We start from the raw sequence: 26,278 nt of genomic DNA, 5'->3' as shown, positions 1-26,278 counted from the left end.
GCCCGAGCACTTAACTTGATTTGTATGCCCGAGCCTGAAGCAAACCCGAGATTTCCTGTTATTTGTGAGGACTCGGGAGAAGGAGGGGTGATTTCTGATAACAAAGCCTGCCTTTTGTAACGAAATCTAAGTTAAACAAGACTGTCTAAACATTAACATATTTTATATTTCTGTTTCTGAAGAGGTTAGATTAACCGACAATTTTCCATCATTGATGGATTTTTTTTAAGAGTGGACGGGGAAAACTTAAGGCCTCCGTCATTTTGACTGGTTGAAAATTGGGCCGTAAACAACAGCAGCAGTACGTCCTTAAGAATCTAGCGCGGCACTTTAAGAGAGAGAAGCAGAGAGACAAAGACGAACAATGACGGGTGGATACTCGACAGAGACTGGAAGGAGTTCTTTGAATTGTCATTGCAAGAATTTAGTACAATACGTGTTGTGATGAGGCGACTTCTGTTTTTTTGCGAACCACGGCCTCTCGTGGCCAAAACTATTCACGGCCTCGAAACTAAAAAAAGAAAAGTCAGCGAGAGAGAAGCCCGACCCGACCCGAACCCGAAGCAATGATTGACATTTTAGGCCCGGTCGGGTTGGGTCGGGCTCGGGCTCAAGCGGCCCGATCTTACCTCTATGGCCACCTGACGTTGAACCCTTATATCTCAGAAACTACTGGGTCAATTTCCACAAACAAGGTATTGTTGGAAAAGGATCCAACATTGATTCCAAATATACAATGTTTATTCAGATTGATGCATATTTTAAGATAAGATAGGATAACCTTTATTTGTCCCACACTGGGGAAATTTTTTAGAAACTTGACGTTGATTTTTAACTTGAAACTGACCTTGTGGCTCACATGACCTTGACATTTTTCATGAAATGTAATCTCGAACATGTTCTCCACAACTGCTTTTATACATAAATATATATATATATATCCTGTATATATATATTTTTTGAGTATTCGTTGAATTGAGGTGATATACTGTATGTCACATGTATTGACACATCAAACACACGGGCTGTTCTGCAGCCACTGTGTTTTGCAACACACACACACACACACAATAAAAACCACAATCTTCCTCATGGGTAACGTTCTTCCCGTTCCTGTTCTCAAGCAAGTATAATGATTCCACACCTTGGCTGCCTTGTTTTCATATCTACAATTAATCACAAGTGCAACTCTCTCGACCTGATATTTTCATAGTATGGTCTCAAATTGTTTAGACACTCACAATGAGGCACACAATGATCAGACATGGTCGGGACGTGACGTTAAGATGAGTTGAGTTGGGATATGTTTCGAGACTTGATTATACATTGGTACGCGCGTGGCTGCTGCACTCCTTAATATGACGTCCGTGTGGCATTTATGTGTCACTTCCCCGAATGATACTTCTGCATTAGATGAGGAACTAAACTGCTGCTCGTGAACATAGAAGAAAACACGCTGGTGACCTGCAAGACCTAAAAACAAGAAAACAGCTTCTGAGCTGTGAGTTTGTTGACTGTGGTCTGAGGTTTTGCTATGGTTGCTTCTGTCAAGAGAGCCTGTAAGCCAACAATGTTCAGTTCTTGAATCATTCACGTCACAAAATTCTTAGCGGTTCCAATATCCACAGTGAAAACCATTCAGTAATTTTAAACATCTGACCAGATGAAAAAAAGTGTTGAAATTAGAACAATGAGCACTTCTGAAAACTTCACTCGCAAGTTCTTAATTTTTCATGCATCATCTCATTTCACATGCCCACATTTAGATGATTCCAAGAGTAACCAATGTGATCCATCTGCTCCAATACTGGAAATACGAAGACTCTCTTTTCTCTCTGGAACAAAATCATTCAACCCCCTGTCTCCCTTCATTCATCTGACGCCTGCAACGCTCTGCTCCTATTTTTCAATGAAAAACTCAATAAAATCCACAAGCACCTGGGCTCTTCTGTACCCCTCCCCTCCTTCGACCACCACTACCCCTTGTCAACTGTTATCCTCTTTTGAACTCCCCCATCCCTCAATAATCTCAGACCTCATTATCAAATCCAAGACTTCTTCCTGTCAGCTGGATCCTCTCCCCACAGTCCTGGTCGAATTCTGCTTACCCTCTCTGCTTCCCTTCATTTCAGGCATTATTCATTCCTCTCTGTCCACTGGAATTGTTCCTATCCCCTTCAAAACTGCAGCTGTCACCCCAATCCTGAAAAAAACCTGGTTCAGATCACAATGATTTCAATAACCTACGCCCCGTTTCTCACCTTCCTTTCATCTCCAAAATTCCTGCTTCACTCCCACCTCACCTACAACAGTCTCTATGAACAATTCCAGTCTGGTTTCCGTCCCCATCACAGTACAGAAACAGCCCTCATAAAAATCACGAATGACCTTCTCATGGCAGCAGACTCTGGTTTAATCTCCATCCTCATCCTCCTCGACCTGAGTGCAGCTTTCGACACCATCTCTGACCCCATCCTCCTTAATAGACTCTCCACCATAGGTATCACCCACAACCCCCTACGCTGGTTTCACTCTTATCACACTGGCCACTCTCAGTTCATCCAACTCAATTCCTTCACTTCACAATCCCTCCCCGTCTCTTCTGGTGTACCCCAGGGTTCTGTCCTGGGACCCCTCCTCTTCATCATCTACCTTCTCCCCCTTGGCAATATTTTCCGTAATTTTGGTATACACTTTCACTGCTTCGCGGATGACACCCAGCTCTACCTCTCCAGCAAACCCGACACCTCCCTCCCACCCTCCTCCCTCTCACAGTGTCTCTCAGAAATCAAATCTTGGTTCACCCATAACTTCCTCAAGCTTAACAGCAATAAAACAGAACTCCTCCTCGTCTGTACCAAATCCACCCTACACAAAGTCAACAGTTTTTCCCTCACTATCGATAGCTCTACTGTGTCTCCTTCCCTTCAGGTTAAGAGCCTGGGTGTTACCCTCGATAGATCTTTCCACTCCCACATCAATAACAAAACTCCTACGCAATATCAATCGTCTTCGTCCCTCTCTCACCCCTCACACCACTGCGTATCGACTTTTGCAATTCACTTCTTTTCTGTATCCATCACAAATTCCTCCATAAACTTCAACTTGTTCAGAATTCCTCAGTCCAGATCATCACGAGAACCACCTCCTTTCATCACATCACCCCCATCCTCTGAGAGCTCCATTGGCTCCCGGTCAAACTTAGAATCAACTTTAAATTACTTCTCTATACATTCAAAGCCATCCATAACCTTGCCCCCGCCTATCTGTCTGATCTGCTTCAAATTTCCATTCCGTCTCATTCCCTCAGGTCCTCATCCTCCCTCCACCTCTGTGTACCCCCTGCCCGCCTCAGCACAATGGGGTGCAGCGCTTTCAGCCGCTCTGCCCCCAAACTCTGGAACTCACTCCCACCATCATCCGTAATATTGACTCTCTTCCCACATTCAAATCGCAGCTCAAAACCCACCTATTCAAATTTGCGTATTCAACTTAAATCCATCTTTTGTTTATAATTTTATCTGTGGTTTTATTGTTTGCTCTTGATTGTAAAGTGTCCTTGAGTGATGTGAAAGGCGCTTATAAATAAAATGTATTATTATTATTATTATTATTATTATCCAATAACTCTATCAATTTACAGTTTTTTTAAAAATATATAATTTTAGACAAAACTACTGGGAAAAAAAGTACTAAAATTAGAAGGACAACAAAAGAAAACCGGTACAGCAGTAATAATCCGGTCCTGGAAGTACTGGAAAATGTGCCTCAAACAGAATTTTCAAGTTTATGGTCCTAAACATGCTTCACATGAACAAATATACAGTACAATATTTCCTCGAAAGTTCGTTTTCTTTCATCAGCGATTCATGTTAACCACCAGAATTTATGTGTTTATCCCTCTTGACTTTCGACTGAGTTGTGTGTGTGGGTGCTGCGAGCCATGTCAGGATGGGCATTTGACTACATTTCGTTGATCAACTGTAAAAAAAAACAACATAATATTATTTTGTAGTATGGCTGAACGATCACCGTAATAGCATTCGCGGTAAAAGTTTGACCATGATCAAATGTGATTTGCTAATTGTAAAGTCTGCGATTTGATTCATCATTGGGCTTCAGACTAGGAAGAGATGTCAATGCCATAATTAAAGCCCGACATGCAAGGTGTGCGTGATTTTCGGTGAGACGTTTCCATCTCATGAGACGTAGAGTATGTCAGCAGAGTGAGCGATCGCCCAACTGGTGAACACTTTTTCTGGGTGATTCATTTTTACGTAAAACGGAACGCCTCATGGCCCGAGAGGCGAATGACGAGGACACTGCATAAACACAGATCTGTTGATGCATCTATCGGCAGTCATAGACAGATACGGTAGAGGTCCCTCTTAGCCAATGGTGGATGATGCCAGTAGCAGGATGATGCTCAGTAGCAGCCAATGGCAGAGCAGTATGTTGCATTCGGGAAACTTAGAGCTACGAGTAGCAGCCCATACTGTATTTTCACCTTTCATATCTTGAAATGTCTTTCGTAAACAAGAGGCAACATTTTCCTGTTGAGGCCTTTCGTAACTTGAACATTTCGTATGAAGAGACGTTCGTAAGTAGAGGTACCTCTGTAATTGGATATCTTGTAAAGATGCAGATTTGTTTGGATTATTATTGTAATCTGCACTTTATTTTGTATGAATAGTATATCAAAGGGTTGCCACGTTACCAACATTTAGTATCGGTCACGTTACCAACATGTGTTTTGATACTTTTTCAAATAAAAAGAGAACGTAAAAAAAATATATATTATTAATTTTTTCTTCAAACAATGACAATAATCAGCAAACAGAATAAAATACCACAAAGATAAGCTTTTCTAGTGCACTAAATTTTAGAATGGATACAAAACGATTCAAAGCACAAACATTTTCTTTTCTTTCTCGGACTCAGACATTTTGTTCTTGTTAGTATTATTGTTGTTAAGGAAAGGCAGCACGTCAGGACACATAGTTGTGGTAAGTGCCCTTGTAAGCGTTCTCTCTATCTCTCTCTCTCTCTCTCTCTCTCTCTCTCTGCGAAGCTTGTATGTTCTCCTTGTGCCTGTGTGGGTTTTCTCTGGGTACTCACAATCCAAAAACAGGCAGGTTAATGGAACACATTCAATTGTCCCTTGGTGTGATTGTGGGCGCAAATGGTTATTTGTCGATATGTGCCCTGCAATTGGCTAGCAACCAATTCAGGGTGTTTCCTGCCTACTACCCGAGGACAGCTGGGACAGGCTCCAGCATGCCCACGACCCCCGGGAGGAGAAAGTGGTTCAGATAAAGGATGGGTGGATGAATGTATTGAATGTGCCTTCGTTGGGGAGCGCTGCTCATGCTGTACACACCTTGACCACTTAAAGGCAGTGTGTCCTTGCATTGAAATACACCCTTGTTAAGGAGTACAAGAGTGTTGGGATCGAGTTTCGTGAATACACACGCTTCTGCAGAGTAGGAAGAGCTTGTGAATATTGTTGGGTTGCTTGTCTGTGGACGTTCCTGCAGCGTTTGTGTATGAATACCCGTTGTTTTGAGGGATACGAGTGCCATGACTAACGTGCTATTTTTTGTTCCGGGTCAATGGCATTTTCTTTAGTCTTTTAGCTTTGTGCTAAAGACAGTGAAACTCCTCTACAACGAAATCATGTTTGCAGCAAGACATTTTTCACAACAGGGGGTTTTTCACTGTAGCAAATTTGATCTCAGATGTAAACACACACACACAAACGTATGTGCACACGCACACACAATCGTATGTGTACTCTTTATTTTTATTCCAATAGTGCATAAGTATGAGCACACATTTATTTGACACTTCATATAGTTAGTGTAGAAAGAAAAAAGGGAAAGAAATTGCGAAATTTACGATCAGCATTCACTTTCACTTACATCAATTTCTTAGATAATGTTTTTTATTTTGCTTCCTCCGTCTTTCATTTTGATCACTTTTACCCTCTCTTCCAAAGTCAGAGCGCTTCTCGTCTTAGCTGCTTGACATCCAAAGGTCCGTTTTGTAGCCATTTTAGCAATACAACGTTCATGCTGCATCTGAATCTAACAATAACAGATACTTCCTGGACCCGGTGGCTTTTCTTTCCACAATCTCACTGTCTCTAACTCGACCTCCCCTCGATCGCCACCCAAGACAGCGTTGCTCAGCTGATGTCATGCAATGAACTTTTAAGCCAGCCACGAGACGCTTCGTAGTCCTCTATGGCCATAGTTAGCGCGATGGAACTCCCCTTCTTTCTAATTAGCGCTCCAGTTAGCGTAAGGTTTTTAGCATGATAACAAGTAAAGCATTCGAGGAAACGTTCGTTTATTTGAATGTCCGTCGAGCCATAAGCAATTTACTCTGAGCAGCTAATCGGATGCATTCCATTCAATCTTCCACGGATCTAGCTGCAGTATCTACACACATAGACAGCGAGGTCCCTCTTGGCCAATCAGAGGCCAGGATGATGATCGGTAAGCCAATGGCAGAGCAGCTATGAGTATGTTGCGTTCAGGAAACTCTGAGCTGCGTAAACCAGTGTGGTGATTGCTGTTGCCGTTTCCGAACGAAGCAGTAGAAGTCGCTGTTGGATTAGACTTCGTCGTAGTGAATGTGTTCGCGAGGCTAGAGCAGAGAAAGTGATTTCGTATAACGCAACAGGGTTTTTTTGTCATCGTATGGGGGGCAGGAGTATGGGAATGGTGTTAATGCATGAAGACTTTTTCACATTAGGGGGTATTTTCGCCCATGTAGGTTTCGTTCTAGAGGAGTTTCACTGTACGTTTGGAGCTAAGCAAAATGAAGTGTGAACTCTATTTGAGTGTACACTATGTTTCATTGTCTTTGTTTTCTGTTTAATTTTACAGTGTAACATCAACTGGGGTGTAATGAACAACCTGAAACCAGAACTCTTTTTCAGGGACTGTTTGCTATCTGCCAAATTGTAGTCAGTGTGCTCAGGGAGGGCAGAATATGAGCAGAATAATGCGGGTCAGATGCATCGATACAGCTCATTCCACAGCGGACTTTTCTTCTTTTGAGCACAAGCTACTCGAGACTGAATAAACAGTGCAAGTCGTTCACTCCTCAATTACATGAGAGATCAAAAATCAATCCTCAACAGTCAACAGAAATATTATTAAGAAATTAGTGATGGGTCCAGCGACACCGATGCGTTGACGCATGCGCCGGGCTCACACAGCAAACCACGTGTCGGTGCATGTGCTGCTTCATTACGTCACGTGATTGACACGTGAACTGCACCGGCGCAGTTTAGACAGCATCGGCTGCGTTGACACAGTCCAGGCTGCTAATTGACACGTGAACTGCACCGGCGCAGTTTAGACTGCATCGGCTGCGTTGACACAGTCCAGGCTGCTGATTGACACGTGAACTGCACCGGCGCAGTTTAGACTGCATCGGCTGCTTGGCACAGTCCAGGCTGCGCCACTTAGTCCAGGGGGCGTCGACTCAGTGCAGGGGGCGTTGTCGCAGCAAAAGCCTGCACAGTGTATCTAAGGAAGTGCGTCTGGCGACACGATGCCGATTGCCGAAACAAGCCAGACCCCACCTTCGCTCGAATAAAAATATATGTTTGGGCAATACGGAAAACACAATGATTATCAGAAAAAAATGTGTCCGTCTGACTTCGAGCGTCATGTCGGCTGTCATATAATAGGCTATTATTATATGAGAAGTGCTTTATGAACGTTTGTACTGTACGTCATACTCCAGTTGATTGAGAGGTCCCGCCTATAAGGGGGAGTTCCAGAAAGTGACTGCGAGTGAGCACACCGCATGTTTGATGACTTTGCCACGTTGTTATTAAAAGTCACATAAAACGTAAACCTTGTCTGCTGACCATCATTGCATCGGCTAGGCTAGCTTAGCTGTTGTCGTAGTTCAAAGCTTAATATGTGGCGTGGGTTGGGTCGGCGGCGCGAGTACGTGCTCGCGCTCACAGCAGAGAGCAGCAGACTATCGACTGCTGAGACGCGCTTCACTCAAGTGACGTTGCTACAGTACGTGCATATTATGGAGCAGCTTCCGGACAAATACAAATTGTCCGCCGTGTAGAGCAGTTTTGATCTCCTTTTGGAGAATAAGGTACTTATTCAAATCTCCTTGTCTCACCAAGTGCCTCCCGGATTTTTGATATGTCTTATTCCATTGTGTGTGTGTGTTCTCCACAACAGGGGAAATAGCATGCATTAAACGCAACAGACTGAAATTTAAAACACTGGAGCATCTTATTTTTCTAAATCAAAATTTGTGAAGACAAAGCCCACAAGCATCCTCATTCACACGATTTTCACATTATTGAAACACTTTGAATGATACAATATGAATGCATGGATGTGAATGATATTGTCAAGGGTTAATGTCATCTTTATGGTCAAATATGCTTTATGTATGACATGCAGCATAGATGAAATTTCTTCCTCTCAATCCTCAGTGCATATATGCATGCAAACATGCTGTGCATTAAACACACACAGCTAAGAAAGGATAGCAGCTACACTGTATAAAAAAGACATGTAATCTGAACAGTATAGACAATATAAACAGCATAAACAACAACATAAACAATGGCGCTTGTGGCTATTGTGGGTAGAGTGAGGTAGTGCATTGTATACACGTCATCATCAAATCAGTTTGTTCAGTCTGTCAAGTGGGTTGGCTGCAGGGATTTTGAAGGTCCAGCAGGTGGCAGTGGTCAGCGACACAGTATCAGTACAGTATCAACACAGTGTGTCATTGTGTCGACACGCCTCATGAGGCCTCATGGACCCATCAATATAAGAAATTATTAGGCCCTGCCTTATACAGAGTAATTAAAAAATATATATCGTGTGTTCCATTAAAAAATTTAGTGCAGGGGTGTCCAAAGTCGGTCCTCAAGGGCCGCTGTACTGTCTGTTTTCAGCTCTCCCAGGAGCAACACACCTGATTCAAATAATCAAGATCGTTCGAATGCTGCTTCAGAGCTGGCTGATGAGCTGATCATCTGAATCAGGTGTGTTGCAGCCCGGAGAGCTGGAAAACAGGCAGGACAGTGGCCCTCCAGGCCCGGAGCTGGACATGCCTGATTTAGTGCGTCCCATTAACCTCCCATGCATGTTTTTGGAATGGCGAGAGGAAACCGGACTACCCGCAAAAACCAAACCGGGGTACTCTGAGAAAACCCACACATATGGATGGACGGATAGATGGATGAGTGGGTGGGTGGGTGGGTGGATGGACAAATAGATGGATGGATGGATGGATGGATGGATTATCGTCAGCGTGGCAGCATCGGTCAAACCTTCCAGTCTTTCATTTTGTATACTGCTTGCCCTCATTAGTCAGCCCCGGCTGAGCTGGAGCTTATCCCAGCTGACCTTGGGCCGGAGGCAGGGTACGCCATGCATGATCAGCTGCTCAAAGCAGAGGCACTTTTAATGAATAATACATTTTATTTTCTAAAATTACATAGAGCTTTTTAAAATCATTCAAGCTTTGCTTTTAGATAAGAAAAACGTTTTTTTGCTATACATAATGTGAATTTAAGAAATAAAAAGAGAGAAAGAGAGAGAGAGATTGGCCTTGTAGAAAAAAGCAGCACATGTCTATTCGCCTCCTCCTCATCGATACCGATGAATTGTCTTATCATAAACACCTCGGCTGTGCAAGGATAGCTGGCCAGGAGCTGGAGGCTAACGGCGGTTAGACCGTCAGACCGTAATGTGAGAGTAACACAAGACTCTTTGTCTCTCTCAGAATGCAATGCTGATGAATTTTAATTACTGTATAAGGTTTTATAATTGAAGATTTAAGTAAATACAGTACATTTACTGCTGTAGTCTTTGTCTCAAATATGTAAAGTATAATCACTGTTTGCATATTTTAAACATGCTGCTACCACATACACTTACACAAAAATTCCTTGGAGCCAACCCTCCTTCGCGATTTTTCACTTATCGCGGCAGGGTCCCAGTCCCCATTAATTGCGATAAGTGAGGGATCACTGTTTATATATACAGTATATATATAAACATACACCTTCTGCTTCTCATTTACCATCCCTGGTAAATATTTTTGATGGTGCCTCTCAAGGGTTTGTTGACCGGCACTTAATATATGTGTGTGCATGCAAAAAAAAAATAATAATAATAACCTACAGCTTAGAGCAGAACTTCCGTTCCTCAAGAGCCATTTCATGCCTGTTTTTGATCTCTCTGGACTTAAACACACCTGATACAAACGATCAGCTCATCAGGTTGCTCTGTTGAAGCCTGAAACAATCATCATCAATTGAATCAGGTGTGTTGGAGTAGGGAGAGATCTAAGACAGGCAGCATATGGCTATCGAGGAACCGAAGTTCCCTATCCTTGCCTTCGAGCTAATGCTTCCTGCACACACTGACAGTGAGTCCGCTATTGCCACCTACTGTAGTGGATGCACAATTACACTTGTTTTCTGTTATGGCAAAAAACAAAACAAAACAAAAAAAAACATTATTTTGCCACCCCATTATTTGAGAAGGACTGAATGAACCTAATATGCGTGTTTTTCAAATGTCTGAGGACGTGCCCGGAGAATATCCACATCAGTACACACCCGTAGGTACTTAAACCTGCACAATTTTATGACATCTCATAAAAGAAATGCTCAGTAATAATAAAAATGGTCAGTCGCTCCAGGAATTTGCAAGCTGTTTTTTTAAATTATTCATTATTGCAGCCTAAAAAGCCGAAATTGGTGGCATTTTGCAGCTTTGTGAGAAAGGTCCAATGTTTTTGCATTGCATTGATTTTTATGGGGGTTAATTACATAATGGACACACCAAGCATTACAGTGTATGGTACAACTACTGTAGAGGCTACAGACTCAGATGCAATTAGCCTCTTGTCAATGATGTGGCCAAAAAAAAGGCAGAAATCTGATTGAAAGCAAAACACCTGATTGTGGATACACATTTGCAAGTAGCAACAAAAAAACAACAATTTTTAAAAAATGATATTGACTGACAAAATGTGCTATGTAATGATGAAATGAAAAAAAATGTCCGTGAAGGCCTTGTGAAAGGCCTACAATGAGGCCCTTAAACATGTGCCGCACCCCGTTTCCTTTCATCTCAGGCCATAGCCGGGTCACTCGCAACACAGGAAGTGTGTGCTCGCTTTATCACGCTCACGTAAATGTGATGCACGTTTGGTTTTTGATGACTGACTTGACAAGCTTTTCACATGTGCAGCTTTCACATGAACACTGTGCTTGGTTTGGTGGCTAGCTAAATGTGAAAAGCATGAACATTTTCGTTCTTGTGAAAGCTCCCTTGGTTTTAGATAGCCGTGTCAATGACTTGAGACGGGTAAGATATAACACTCCCTGGCTTAGAATCGAGTGTGCAACCTCTTCACTGCAAGCTACTGCTCAAGATACCACAGCAAACAGATCAACGTTGTGTTTCTGCCCACAAAGCAACCTCTCAAGAAACAAATTCATGCCTCTCAATTCAACTCGACGCCCTAAATCCGATCATCTCCAACAGAATTCAACCATTGCTGAGCCAAGAATAAGTGATGCCGTTCATAAGTCAACACAAAGGCACATCATCACTGTGTGCAGACTGGCTGACACAAAATACAAACACGAAGAGAAACGACGGTAAAAAGCGCGCACACACACGGGAATTTCAATATAGATCGAACATGTGACCCTCTCAAAATAAACGAAAAAAATAATGTGATTCATTGCACTCGAAAATTCACAATGGTAAAAGTTGCAACTCGACCACGGACTACAACAAATGCCTAACATAATAAATTGACATAAATTCAACATAACCTGGAAATGGACAGGTACTGTTTACCTGTGAACTGTGCTCACATCTCAAGCTTGAGCTAGTTAGGTGTAAAAGGTATGTATGTGTTCAGTTAACTCTCATGTGCTAAAAGTACACTCCCGTGGCAGACGACAGTAGCGATTCCCAACCAGTGGGTGTCAACTCTTGCGAGGATCAATTGGAACCAGGCCACAGATTTTTTTCAAAATAAATAACTTGCGGACTATTTACTTTGAAGGATGTCCACTTCTGACTGCGCTTCCTTCCTAAACATGACTTGCTTTTGTTTTTTTCATGCTCCATTCAGCCAGCATTGTTCTGCAAAGAACCCCACCAAAAAAAAAAAAAAAACAACAACCTTAGAACAAATGTTGGAGGACCTCTTGAAAAACAGTACCGGATACCATCAGTGACTTTCAACAAATTACATTTAAGCATTTAAGATTAATATTTAATGTGTCCCTATATCGGACACTAGGGATGCTCAATACCACTTTTTTCAGACCCATATCCGTATGAATACCTCCTGATCGCTTACCAATACGGATACCAAGTAACCGATAACGTAAATACTTTTGGTACGTAAAATGACAGTTAAACCAATAACCGATAATTTTAAAGACATTCCTCACAAAATAAAAAACTAACAACTGACTCTGAATTGTGTTATTCATTTGTAATAAATTAACAAAAGTACAAAGTAAAAGGAACAACTTGCTGAGTGTTTGTTCAAAATAAATTGAAGTGCAAAACAAAACTGATTCACTATGTACCTGTCAAGCATGAGAAGTTGGAAAATTGAGATGGGAGATGGTGTATTGCTGAAAAATCTTTCTCAAGTATCTCAGATTTGCTGATTCTTGTTGTTTTTTAACTCTTCAAAATAAGAAAAAAAACATAAAATGGGTTAAAGAGAAAATCCCATAAAATACAACTATCCAACGAAAAATATCTTAAATTACCAGATAGCGAAAATGGTTTTAAAAGATTGAAGACTGTGGTCATGGACAATGCAATGTGGTGGAAAGTGCAATGTTGTTTACGGTACATCCATGCTCCCCTTTGAGTGACATAAATGTGTATTTGCTGACAATTGTAAAGACGCTAGCCCAAAGCAGTTTTCCCAACTTTTTTCCTCGTCCTACAAGCTTTTGTACACAAAATTCTTCTTAGGTGCTTGCAACTGTGGCACAACGAACTAGGGAGGAGCACTTATTCAACTTTCTCTTTTTTTCTTTGTTTAACTTTCACCCAATGGTCGCTGGTATCGGCAGACTTCATGAATATTCGATACCTTAAAGCAGGACCAATATCAAACCGATACTGATTCTTGGTGTCAGTACTTGCCCATTCTTAGCAGACACCTTTGCACGTCTTCTATTAATGGTGTTGAATTACAGTACATTCCAAAAAAATGTATCACGATGAATAATAATGCCTCTCATTGAAAACCGCTGTTGTTTATGCCCGTATCGGCTCACAACAATTACCTCTTAGTCACTTGTCTTTGATGATGCCAGTCAGCAAGCAGGTTGGCCGGAGCGTTTCCCTTCCCAGGATTTGTAGACTTAGTTTGTCGGATCTTGTGGCTTGCCCAGACTGCCAGCCGTGTTAAGCAAAATGTTTCCATATCTTAGTCCATACTTTTTTTTTCTTAACCAGCGCAAAAGCTTATTTCTTTCTCCTTCCAGATGCAAATTTTGAGGACAAAGGCCTTGCCAACTCAAGCCCGTATCTCAGTGAGCGGAGGTTTGCGAGTCTTTGCTCATGTAGCGAATGTTGGGGGGTTTTCCCGTCAAGGTTCGTTCAAGGTTGCAGACGTTCGCAACAGTTTTTTTTCTTGTCGCCATCAAATTGTGAACATGTTCAAAAATTTATTTCCGACAAGAAAAACGGTTTGCAACCGTTGAAACTGTTTGAATCAAGGCTGATGAAAAAAACAACTTTCAAGCCATGCACAAACATTAACCAGCCTTCGCCACTCATCTGTGCTGCAGAGTGCAGGCTGTGTGGCAGTTTCTGTCACTCTTACAATTTTGGTTAAAAAAAATAAAAAATAAAAAAAGCAACAATAACCAAAAACTAAATTATTGCTGTTCCGTTTGGCAAGCTCTATGTACATAAGAATATTTTTATTTTTTCGATATAATGAGACCCACAATTTTTTTTAACAAATAATAATAATAATCTGATGTTTTTAAAACGACACTAAAAAAAGATGTCATCAGGCTTCAGATCACGTGATCAGATTGACCAAGTTCCTGCATTCATTTTTTTCAAGAACATGTTTGTGTTCCATTATGCCCCTCCGACTTTCATTGATGTCAATCTTGCCTTGGTGGCGTTTTAAACGTGCCGTTTAGTTCATGGCACTGCGCAATGTGACAGGTTTAAAGCATAGCCCACTCATTGGAACAACTTCTCAAAACTCCTGAAATATATTTTTTCGAGACATTAGTTAGTTAGTTAGTTAGTTAGTTCCGCCCGCTCCTATTTGGAACATTGGGCGACGAGCCTCCTCCATTTGTTCCGGTCACTGGCGACCCTTCTTGCTCCATGCCAGCTGACACCCATCTCACTGAGGTCTTCTTTGGCAGTCTGTCTCCACGTCTTCTTTGGCCTACCTCTCTTCCTCTTTCCACCCTCTGGCATCCAGTCCATGGCCACACTTGCCGGTCTCTCTCTTGGCAGCCGGAGTACGTGGCCGATCATTTTCCTTCTCCTTTCAGAGACAATGTCTGACAGTTCAGCCACTCCTGCCCTCTTCATCACCTCCTCGTTGGTGATGTGGTCTCTCCATGAGATCCTCAGGATGGATCTCAGGCAACGCCGATGAAAGACATCTAACTTGTTGGTAATGTTGGCTGTCTTCATCCATGTCTCACAGGCGTAAATCGCTGTTGGGATAACCACTGACATATAGAGGCGTAGCTTGGTGGTCGTAGTGATGGCTTTCGATGACCAGATGTTGCGGAGGCGTTGGAACACTCCCGCAGCTTTACCAAGTCTACTGTTGACGTCTTTCTCCACACCACCTGTATTTGAGATGTTACTCCCAAGATATGTGAAGCTGTCAATGTACTCTATGTCATGTTGGTGTAGAGTGAGTGGTTGAAGGTGTTGGTGCTGTCCGACGGCCATGGCCTTGGTCTTTTCCTGGCTAATTCGTAAACCGACCTTAACTCCGTGCTCATGCAGATTGTTGGTCAACTCCTGGAGTGCGGGCTGGGTGTGACTTAACAGAGCCAAATCATCTGCAAATTCCAGGTCAGCTAGTCTGCTCCCTCCCCACTTGATACCAACTTTTTCCCCTGTGATGGACTTCCTCATCACAAAGTCAATTATGATGATGAAGAGTAGGGGTGACAGAATGCAACCCTGTCTTACACCAGTGACAATGTCAAAATCATCAGTTGGGCCACTGTTGGTTTTGACACAACAGGTTGAGTTGTGGTACAATGACCTGAAGATGTTGATGTACTTGAGGGGTACACCATACAGCTGGACGATCTGCCACAGTGACTCCCGGTGGATGCTGTCGAAGGCTTTCTTGAAATCGATATAGTTGATCATGAGTGGTGTCTGAACTTCTTGGCACTGCTCAATGATGTTTCGAAGGGTAAAGATCTGTTCGGCGCAAGACCTTCCCTTCCTGAAACCGGCTTGTTCTTCCCTCAAGATGTTATCCACTTCATCTTTAAGGCGATGTAGCAGGACACTGCAGAATACCTTGCTGGGGATTGACAGCAGTGTAATGCCCCGCCAGTTATTGCAGTCTGCGAGGTTTCCCTTCTTAGGAAGCGTGACAATGACCCCACGTCTCCAGTCGGCAGGAACCTCTTCAGCATGCCAAATCAGGTTGAACAGGTGGGTAAGTCTCTCCACAACAGTGTCTTGGCCGTGTTTCAACATCTCGGCAGCTACCTCATCGAGTCCCGGTGCCTTGTTGTTCTTAAGGCCCTTGATTGCTCTGGCAACCTCAGTCTCGGATATCTCTTTCGATGTAATATTTAGAGCTGGAGCTGATGTCTCTTGATCGAAATTGAAGAGCACGGGAGGCATTGGTTGGTTGAGAACCTCCCTGAAGTGTTCCAGCCATCTTGCTTCTTGCTCCTCGTCGCTTAGAAGTGTCCTGCCATCCTTGCTCCTGATTGGCACGCTAGAGCTGCTCCTGGAGTTGGTTAGCTCCCGCACGATCTTGTATAGGGTCGTCGTGTTGTTGTTCTCGGCTGCTTCCTGTGCCTCTCTTGCTTTCTCTTCTAGCCACTGTCTTTTATCCTTCCTGCAACTCTTCTTCACTGCCCTGTCCAAGCGCCTGTACTCCTCGTCTTCCATCCTCCAGCTCCGGAGCCTCCTCTTTTGTTCTCTTTTTATCTTGGCCACTTTCCTTTCATCAATCAACTTCCAGGTGTTGTCTGTTATCCATCTCTCTTTGTTGGTACCCCTCTTTCTGCCGATAACTGCTTCTGCAGTTTCAGCAATGGCACAAGAGAACATACTCCACTGCTCCTCAATGTTTGCAAGGTGTTGTGATACCTTGAGCTTCCTACTCAACTCCTCACAGAAGCTTTCTGAGATGTTGTTATCCTTTAGCTTGTCCACTGCGTAAGGTCTCTTGGGCTGCACCTTTTTCACCTTCTTCAGCTTCAGCTTGATTTTACTCACCACAAGGAAGTGGTCTGAACCCACATCTGCACCTCTGTGGGAGCGAACGTCGAGCAATGACGAGCGCCACCTTGTGTTGATGCAGATGTAGTCCAGTTCGTTCTGGGTTCCGCCACCAGGTGAAACCCAGGTTACTTTGTGGATCCGCTTGTGCTCAAAAAAGGTGTTGCCAATGCTGAGGCCGTTGGTACTGGTTAGCATCAACAGTCTCTCCCCGTTGTCGTTCGTAGAGCCTGCAGACCCATGTGGTCCAACTGTGGCATTCAGGCCCCTTCTGTCATTATCCAGTTTTGCGTTGAAGTCTCCAATCAGCATTTTGATGTCATGTCTGGGGATCTCCTCAAGCACGGTCTGGAGCTGGTTGTAGAAGGTGTCTTTATCGTCCGCTGAGGCAGCTTCGGTTGGGGCATAGACTTGTACGATGGTTACTTTGGCATATCTGGTGTAGAGCCTTGCTGTAATAATCCGTTCATTCACCGGCTTCCATCCAATCAATGCTTTTGCTGCACTATTGGAGAGGATGATGCCGACTCCATGGGAATGGTGGTCTTGCTTTCCAGAGTACAGAAAAGTTGCTCCATCAACCACGAGACGCCCTTGCCCCGTCCACCTCATTTCACTAACGCCTAAGATGTCCAGGCGATAGTCCCTCATATTCTTCAGCACCTGGTCCATGCGACCAGACTGGAACATTGTGCGCACATTCCAGGTGCCTACTCTGGTGTTGGTTTTGGTTCCAAAGATCGGGGTCATCAGGGGTCGGGCTTCCTGCTGGATTTCACCCGGCCCCGTCATAGATACATCCAAGGATGTGCCGTCTCTTCTTCGCCGTGGTTTACCGGAATGGCTTCCTCTCGTCGTTTCTGTAACAGGTTTTGTTTTACAGGGTGAGGTTGTTGACCTCACGCCCAACCCCCAACCTGGAGGACCAGTTGGATGCAGTTTAACGTCGTACCCATTCGAGACATTGGTTGGCATTTTTTTTCCAGACATTGTAATTTATAAATATAAATAGAAATATATATATCTGCCTCACGGTTCTGAAGTTCATGGTTCAAATTTCTGCTCAAGGCTTCAAAGTATGGATGTTCTCTCCATGCCTAAGTTGGTCTTAGGTTAACTTGAAAACTAAAAAATGGTCAATCAGGTGTGAAAACTGTAAAGGGTGATTTGTTTATACCTGGTCTATATATTTGCCCCTCGATTGGCTGGTGACACTTGTAGGGTGTATCCCACCACTTGTACAAAGTCAGTTGGGCTTGGCCAGCGAACCGCCGACCCTAAAGAGCAAAGTGGTATTGGATTTGAAGGGGCATTTTTTTTCTCTTCAGCTTATAAACATTCCAGAGAATCTGAAAAAGGAAAACGGAGTACTGCGACCACCAGTCAACCGTCTCCTAATCCTTCAAATCTACGGTGGAGTCTTGATGCTTCTTTGTCTGGCCCCATATGAAATTGTGTTCCATCACATGGACACCCTTCCGTGTGTTTGCAACACAGTATATTCCACATTCTTTCTTCACAACAAAGCGACAGGCTTTTATTTTCTCCAAAATGTTACCAGGATATGACGCAGAGAATTTAATGTACCAATTTCTCTGAATAGCAGCTCCCTGCTCCCATTCCCTCAAGTATACATTCTGCAAATAGACTTCAGATTTAGCAACGCTTATTCTTCATTGTTAAAGTGGTAATATTAGCAAAACTCTGGGGACTGCACCTGCCTGACATCCACGAACCAAGTGTGTCGAAGTGAATTAATTCAGTTAAAATCATACGTTTATTGGAATCATCTTTGGCTTTTGGTGCATATTTTTGTAAAACTGGAGTGACTCTTGCTCGGGGGTCCTACTTACTCACCTCACACAAGTTATGATTCTGTTACTAATTTGGTCTGTCACGGGTCAAAAAATAGAGGGAAACATGGGATCATTATTTTCTCCAAGTAAAATAGCTGTTTGCATGTACGGATGAATATTCATTCATTCATTCATTCATCTTCCGAACTGCTTGATCCTCACTAGGGTCGCGGGGGGTGCTCGAGCCTATCCCAGCTGCCTCCGGGCAGTAGGCGGGGGACACCCTGAATCGGTTGGCAGCCAATCGCAGGGCACACAGAGACGAACAACCATCCACGCTCACACTCGGGGACAATTTAGAGTGTTCAATCAGCCTGCCACGCATGTTTTTGGAATATGGGAGGAAACCGGAGCACCCGAAGAAAACCCACGCAGGCCCGGGGAGAACATGCAAACTCCACACAGGGAGGCCGGAGCTGTAATCGAACCCGGTACCTCTGCACTGTGAAGCCGACGTGCTAACCACTGGACGACCGGGCCGCCCCACGGATGAATATATATTTATATATATAGAGCGGCTGGATAGCTCAGTTGGTAAGGTATTGGTTTGGCGTACGGGAGACGGTGGTTCAAATCTCCCTTGGGGCAAAAATGATCACAGAACACCATCCAGTGTGGGTCCTTGGGCAAGGTCCTTCACGCAAATGCCAACCTCATACAATGATGAGAGACAATAAAACGAATGACATGCTGGCTCATACGTCGCCCGGCCAAACAAGGTCTGCTTGAAAAATGGGCTACTGGAACAAAGCGGAGATGGGCGAGATGCGATAACATGGCTCTGTTGGAATGCTACTACTCAAGCAACCCTAGTCAGGGGGGTTACATGCAGAGAATGTGGACTAAATGGTTACTTCGAAACCCACAGTCACGGTTGACCACAAAACAACTGGTAGCTCAGTGTTCCAACATCCACAAACGGCAACTGCTGTCACAACTTGAGATTGATGAGGTACAACGCAGGTTCCATGGTGAAGGGCCCCAGGCTGTCAGATCAGAGGAGGAGGTCATACCAGAGATTGGGAGGCAAGCCCCAATGAATGCAGATGATGAGATTGGGAGGCCAGCCCCAATGAATGAAATGCTGAGCGAGGCAGCAACTGACCTGAAAGCTAAGATCATGGTGAGAATGAAAGGTGGGCAACCTAGAAACCGATTACAACGGCTATGTGAAGTACCACCTGAAAGTCTCATGGAAAGTGTGAATGCAGCACTGAGGGCGATCCCTACCGTAACGATCACGGAAACCAATGAGCTGATATACGCTTCAGCATCAGTGATCCTAGAGATGATTGGCTATAAGAGCAACCATGGAAGCCATGAGATACGTTACCCACCATGGAAAAGACGGTTGGAGGCTAAGATCAAGGCGGCTCGGAAAGATGAGGGTCGATTGACGGAGGCCCAGAGAGGTGTGATGAAAAGGCCGATACCCGAGAGGCACATCCAGATGACCATACCTGAAGCACTCGAAACTGCCAAACAAAGGCTCCAAGCCTTGTCCAGCCGCCTAAAGCGGTACACGAAAGAGAATGAGGCCAGACGAATAAACAGGCTGTTCGCAACACAACCTGCAAAAGTGTACGCTCAGTGGCAGGGTCCTAACAACAACAGAGCTGACCCACCAAAACTGGAAACTGAAAGGTACTGGAAAGGCATATGGGAGAAGGAGGTTGCACATAACAGCAGTGCACAATGGCTGGTGACCCTGAGAGAAGAGCACAGCAACCTCCCTGAACAGAACCCAGTTACCAAAGGGTGCAGTCCCATCCAACTATCGGCCAATAACCTGTCTATCCACAACATGGAAGCTCATGTCAGGCATCATTGCGGCTAAGATAAGTGGACACATGGATCAATACATGAGCGAAGCACAGAAGGGCATTGGTAGAGATACCAGAGGAGCCAAACATCAGCTCCTGGCTGACAGAACAGTCGCACAAGACTGCAGGTCCCGACGTACCAACCTGTGCACAGCCTGGATTGATTACAAGAAAGCCTATGACTCGATGCCACATACATGGATCACTGAATGCTTGGAGTTGTATAAGGTGAACAGGACCCTAAGAGCCTTCGTTGCGAACTCGATGAGGATGTGGAAAACCACACTTGAAGCCAATGGCAAGCCACTTACCCAAGTGTCCATCAAATGTGGCATATACCAAGGTGATGCACTCTCCCCACTGCTGTTCTGCATAGGACTGAACCCCCTAAGCCAAGGAATCACCAAGACAGGCTATGGATACCGCCTCAGAAATGGAGCTACGATCAGTCACCTCCTCTACATGGATGACATAAAGCTGTATGCTAAGAGCGAAAGGGATATAGACTCACTGATCCACACAACCAGGATCTACAGCAGCGACATCGGGATGTCATTCGGGCTTGAGAAATGTAGTCGGATGGTGACTAAGAGAGGAAAGGTAGTCCGCACTGAAGGGGTCTCACTCCCTGAAGGAACAATAGCAGACATTGAGGACAGCTACAAGTACCTCGGTAAACCACAAGCCAATGGCAACCTCGAACTGGCAACAAGGAAAGCGGCTACGGCCAAATACCTCCAGCGAGTGAGGCAAGTCCTAAGAAGCCAGCTCAATGGCAAGAATAAGACCCGGGCAATAAACAGCTATGCCCTGCCAGTGATCAGGTACCCTGCAGGAATAATAAGGTGGCCAAAGGAAGAGATTCAGACCACGGACGTTAAGACCCGAAAGCTCCTAACCATTCATGGGGGGTTCCATCCCAAATCCAGCACCCTGAGACTGTACGCAAGCCGAAAGGAAGGAGGCCGGGGACTAGTGAGTGTGAGAGCCACTGTCCAGGATGAAACATCCAAGCTCCATGAATACATCAAGGAGAAGGCTCCAACGGATGACGTACTCAGAGAATGTCTCAGACAATGGGGAACAGAAGATGAGGCGCTGGAAGAGGGACCATCATGGGAGGACAAGCCCCTACATGGGATGTACCACCGGACCATAACTGAAGTGGCTGATCTCAAGAAGTCCTATCAGTGGCTAGAGAGGGCTGGCCTGAAGGACAGCACAGAGGCACTCATCCTGGCTGCTCAGGAGCAGGCCCTGAGCACCAGAGCCATTGAGGCCCAGATATACCACACCAGACAAGACCCAAGGTGTAGGTTGTGCAAAGAGGCACCTGAGCCTATCCAACACATAACTGCAGGGTGTAAGATGCTGGCAGGGAAAGCCTACATGGAACGCCATAACCAGGTGGCTGGCATAGTCTACCGAAACATCTGTGCGGAGTATGGACTGGAAACCTCAAGGTCAAAATCGGAAACACCTCCGAAGGTGGTGGAGAATGACAGAGCGAAGATCCTGTGGGACTTCCAGATCCAGACTGACAAGATGGTAATGGCGAACCAACCAGATATCGTGATCATAGATAAAGGGCAGAGGAAAGCCGTTGTAGTGGATGTAGCGGTCCCAAGTGATGGAAACATCAGAAAGAAGGAACACGAGAAACTCGAGAAATACCAAGGGCTCAGAGAGGAGCTGGAGAGAGCCTGGAAGGTAAAGGTGACAGTCGTGCCTGTGGTGGTCGGAGCACTCGGGGCAGTGACCCCCAAATCAGATGAGTGGTTGCAACAGATCCCGGGAACAACATCGGACATCTCAGTCCAGAAATGTGCAGTGCTGGGAACAGCAAGGATACTGCGCAGAACCCTCAAGCTTCCTGGCCTCTGGTAGAGGACCCGAGCTGAATGAGGGACGGACACCACCCGAGGGGGGGGTGAGACAAGGATTTTTTTTTAAATATATATATATATATGTATATATTTTGTTATTGTAAAGTGTCCTTGGGTGTCTTGAAAGGCGCTTATAAATAAAATGTTTTATTATTATTATTATTATATATACACACTCTCTCTCTCTCTCTCACACACACACAGATGAAACACGAAGGTAAAGACTAGTCATATTTACACAGAGCATTGTAGTCAAATTACTGTAGAATTAAATTAAATTAGTAAATATTGGCAATATTTGGCTTTTGGAATGCCCCGCAAAACATGTCCAAAAACCCGATATATGCGCAGATTTGAATTTTTAAAAACGCAAATTCCCCTTTTCTAACCTGAATATTTGGTCATACAAACACAATTGTGATACCGCCTTTGAGGCGAACATCGGCTTGTGATCTGTGCACGCTCTAGCCGCAAGGAATCTTGTTCTGAATACAGTAAGCACTTGTCTGTGCGGCGATGGCCCTTCCTTGCCATAGTGAGAAGTGATGCCACTGGCGGCCATCTTACGTTGCCATGTGCAGTGAGCCAAATTTCAACGCATTGATTTCTCTGTGGTATTTTCATGTAATTTTCTGTCTCTTTGGCCACAATGACACAATGTATACACACACACACACACACACACACACACAACTATAAGTCAGTTCGTCTGCTGCGCAAGTCACCGGAAATACACAAGTTGAGATGAACAAAGACAGCGACACTCAGACACAGCACACTTTTGGAGCCAGGAGGAAACTGACTGCTTTATTCTGGTGGCGTGTGCCACCAGAAGAAATCTGTATATATGACTATAATCTGTTTTCTTGACGGTAGAAAGTAATGAGCGGATATGACTTCTATTTGCGTCATGACGATATCCGTACATTGCGCTTTAGATCTCGGTTTTCCAGTTGAACACAATTACCATGTATACAAGAGTAACTGTCCACTCAGGCATGTGAACAGGTTATTCCGAAACCGAAACTTTGATCTTAATCCAAATATTGATGGTGTAGAAACGTAGAAACCCTTTATATTTTGCAACAGAGGGGATGAATCGACTTAGGGACGATTGAAGTTGGAAATATGATTTTTTTTGTTTGTTGGGGTGGGAAGGGGTGGAGACTTTATTTTAAGGCCAACCTTAACATGTGCCCTGCGATTGACTGGCAACCATTCCAGGGCGTACTCAACCCCAAAGTCAAATGGGACGGGCCTCAGGCTACCTGCAACACTTATGAGGACAAGTGATTCTCAAAGTGTGTCACTCATACCACAAGTGGTGCAGCACGAGTGCTACACTCGTGGTACTTGGAAGAATCACTGCTCTTGGACAGTTCAGTTTTATTTAACTTTTTAATACTTTTTTTCTACATTTAAATGCAGTGTTGATGTTCAAACTTTGTATAATGTCACAGGGACTTTCAATGATATTATTTTTCATGGACATTCAAACTCACTCAATTCTGTATTTTAATTGTGGCCATAATGGTCACTCGTCAGTGGGGCATCGGCGCTGGTTTCCCTGAACAAGACATGTGGTATGGAAATGAATGACAGGGAGTAGACATGGCTAACTTACATATCATTTACATCTCTTCACAATGCTCGCCAATGTCTTACAATGTCCAATAGAGGTATTAATGCAACTCTGTCAGAGGTATAATAACTACTTTAAGTTAGTTAGGTGGTTTCATATGAAGGAACCATCAACCCGTCTTCCTTTCTGTGTATCCTCATTTGTTAGAGCAGTCCCCATTTGACTTTGGCCATGACCTGGTCAACGGCCAATTGCAGAGTGTGTACAGACAAACACCAAAGGACAATTTACGAGTCTTCAATCAACCTCACATACTTGTGTTTGGAAGGAGGGTGGGGGCGGGGGGGGGGGGTGAAGCAGGACTATGCCAAGAAAATCCACAAACATACAAAATGCCCACAATAAAAAAAAAATAATAATAATAAAGGCCAGAGCACCGTTTCAAACTCTGATTTGACCCCCAACCTCAGAATTGTGAGGCGGATGTGCCACTCATCTACCCCACAGACCATAAAGGAAATGGCAGCAACCTATCGGAAGAACACTGCTCAAAGGTTGCCAAGACAACCCAAGGCAACATTGTACTATGCAGCCCGGTTTGAAAAGCTTAATACCTGTGGGCTACAGGTATGGGCAAGGTATGTTTAACACCAGAAGGTGGGCTGACGAAGGCGCCTGTCAAACAACAATGTCACTGCTATCAACATGCTGACACACACTGCTTTCTCGCCAACTGCGTCAAACAGATTGTGCACAATCTTGGCGCTCGTCTGCTGCGTCCAGACAAGAAAAGACAAACACCAACGCTGCCTGTGGAATGCCAGACGCAGCAACGAGCATATTTATAATGACACACGCACACGTAGGGAAGAAAATGAAGATTCTCACGGTGGCCGAGGTCAGGCTGCTGTCCGTGAGCGTGAGGTGATGCGGCTCCCATCTGCGCAGGAACTTGGAGGTGAGGATCTTACTGAGGAAGGTGCGCGGGTGTTTCACCACGCACACCTGGATGTCGCCCTCGTGGAGCAGCTTGTAGCGCATCCCGCTGCTGCCGCAGTGTTGCAGGCTCCTCTTACACGGCCCCGCGGCAACTTTGGCGTTATTATTCCCCTCCGACATGTCCCCCAGTAAAGGTTTGCTCTCCTCGCACTGATAAAACTGGTTGTTGTGCAGCTCGTTGCCTCCGCCGGCGCTGTTGAAATCCATAATCCAGTAACCCAGCGGTGTTTCCCGAAATGAGGAGAGGGGCGCGATCGCTTGACACAAAAACACCCACACAGCAAGACACCTACATGTATATGAAAAATGAGCAGTGTCTGGTCGCGCTGGGGGAGGGGGTACCTACAGTACCTACCTAGTGGTGCTCGAACACGACGAATAACTGGAGAGAGACGAGGCCGAGACGGGCGTTTAAGACGCCTCCGAGCACTTTTATGGCAGGATATCCACACGGGGGAAGGTTTTGATGACACACTGTAAACAATCCACCATTTTACTCCCCGCACAATGGCCCATGAAATGCGTCCGCGGTGCGCGTCTCTCGACTCCCCTCCGCTGCCAAAGAGCGATTCAGTATGTTAGGGCCATGGCCTTATCCATTCCGTCCGCTAGCGAGCCAAAACGAATAATCCAGCGACAGAAAGACGCGGGGAGAAGGACGAAAGGGGAAGAAAGCTTCAATTGCGGCGGGTCTCGCTTCCTCTCGGGGATTTTGTGCTCATTACAAGCTCGCTGGCTCGGTTTCCTTTTATTCCGTATTTTCCCCCCTATCTTGCTGTAAACGAGCCAGCTCTCTCCAGCAGCGCCGCGCCGATTGGTCGCCGCCGGTTCATGTGATACTGGACTGACGTCAATGGGGAGGCGAACGGATGAGCCTTCTCTTGCGTCTTTTTGCGCTCCGCTGTCTGCCGAAGGCTGCTTACTCCTCCTCGTCGTCCTCCGCCTCCTCCTTTTTTTCGGCTTCTCCAGCCGCCACATTTCTTCTCGTCATCGTTTCGATTCGAATGAAAACCAGTGGAGTTTAAATAACAAAAATAGAAGTCGTGCATTATAAACAATGGTATTCCTTCATTATCATTCCAACCGAAAACATACGTATCGAACGGAGGAAGCAAAATGTAATAACGCCAATAATGAAGTTCTGCATTCGTTTTTCTGGTTGCGCCGCGTGTTTGTTCTGCCACTTGCTGCTCGGAAGAATTTGTGTAGCATAAACAAAAAAGTCAACCACAACCCAAAGACACAAGTCACTACGGGGGGCCGTGCAAAGAGTGGGGCATCCATCTAAAGGGGGTCAAGAAACAGCACTTGTTTTCGGGGCTCGAGCATAAAAATTCCCAATCAAAGATGTCACAAAAGTATTGAAAACAAATCAACATTCGTGCACGAGTTCATTTGGTGCATTTTTGGTTCTCCCGTATGTTTGTCCTGCATGGGGTATGCGATGCACGCCACCTAGTGGCGAACACTGATATCACAACTCAAAACGGCACAACAACAATAAACTTTTTAATTTAAAAAATAATTAAACAACCAGGTGTGGTTGGGGGGCACCAGTTGCCCATCCCTGAACTTGGGAATCATATTAGAGCTGTTAGCTGGCAAGAAT

The 26,278-nt window shown here is 44.7% G+C and overlaps 1 protein-coding gene across 1 annotated transcript in view; it reads right to left on the bottom strand.

The window, feature by feature from the left end:
- The window catches only part of cmip (c-Maf inducing protein), a 72,435-nt gene extending 46,939 nt beyond the window's left edge, over positions 1–25,496 (bottom strand). The window contains exons 1-2 of the mRNA XM_086108573.1: positions 25,025–25,496; positions 24,559–24,958 (exon numbers count right to left, since the gene is read on the bottom strand). Of these exons, the coding sequence (XP_085964699.1) occupies positions 24,559–24,876 (318 nt within the window). The 5' untranslated portion in view covers positions 24,877–24,958; positions 25,025–25,496. The remainder of the gene's footprint in view (positions 1–24,558; positions 24,959–25,024) is intronic.
- Positions 25,497–26,278: the final 782 nt, after the last annotated feature.

This window comes from Hippocampus guttulatus, chromosome 4, assembly GCF_054856545.1.
Source record: "Hippocampus guttulatus isolate MCC_2025c chromosome 4, RoL_Hgut_1.0, whole genome shotgun sequence".
NCBI lineage: Eukaryota > Metazoa > Chordata > Actinopteri > Syngnathiformes > Syngnathidae > Hippocampus > Hippocampus guttulatus.
This window is presented reverse-complemented; position numbering and strand designations above follow the sequence as displayed.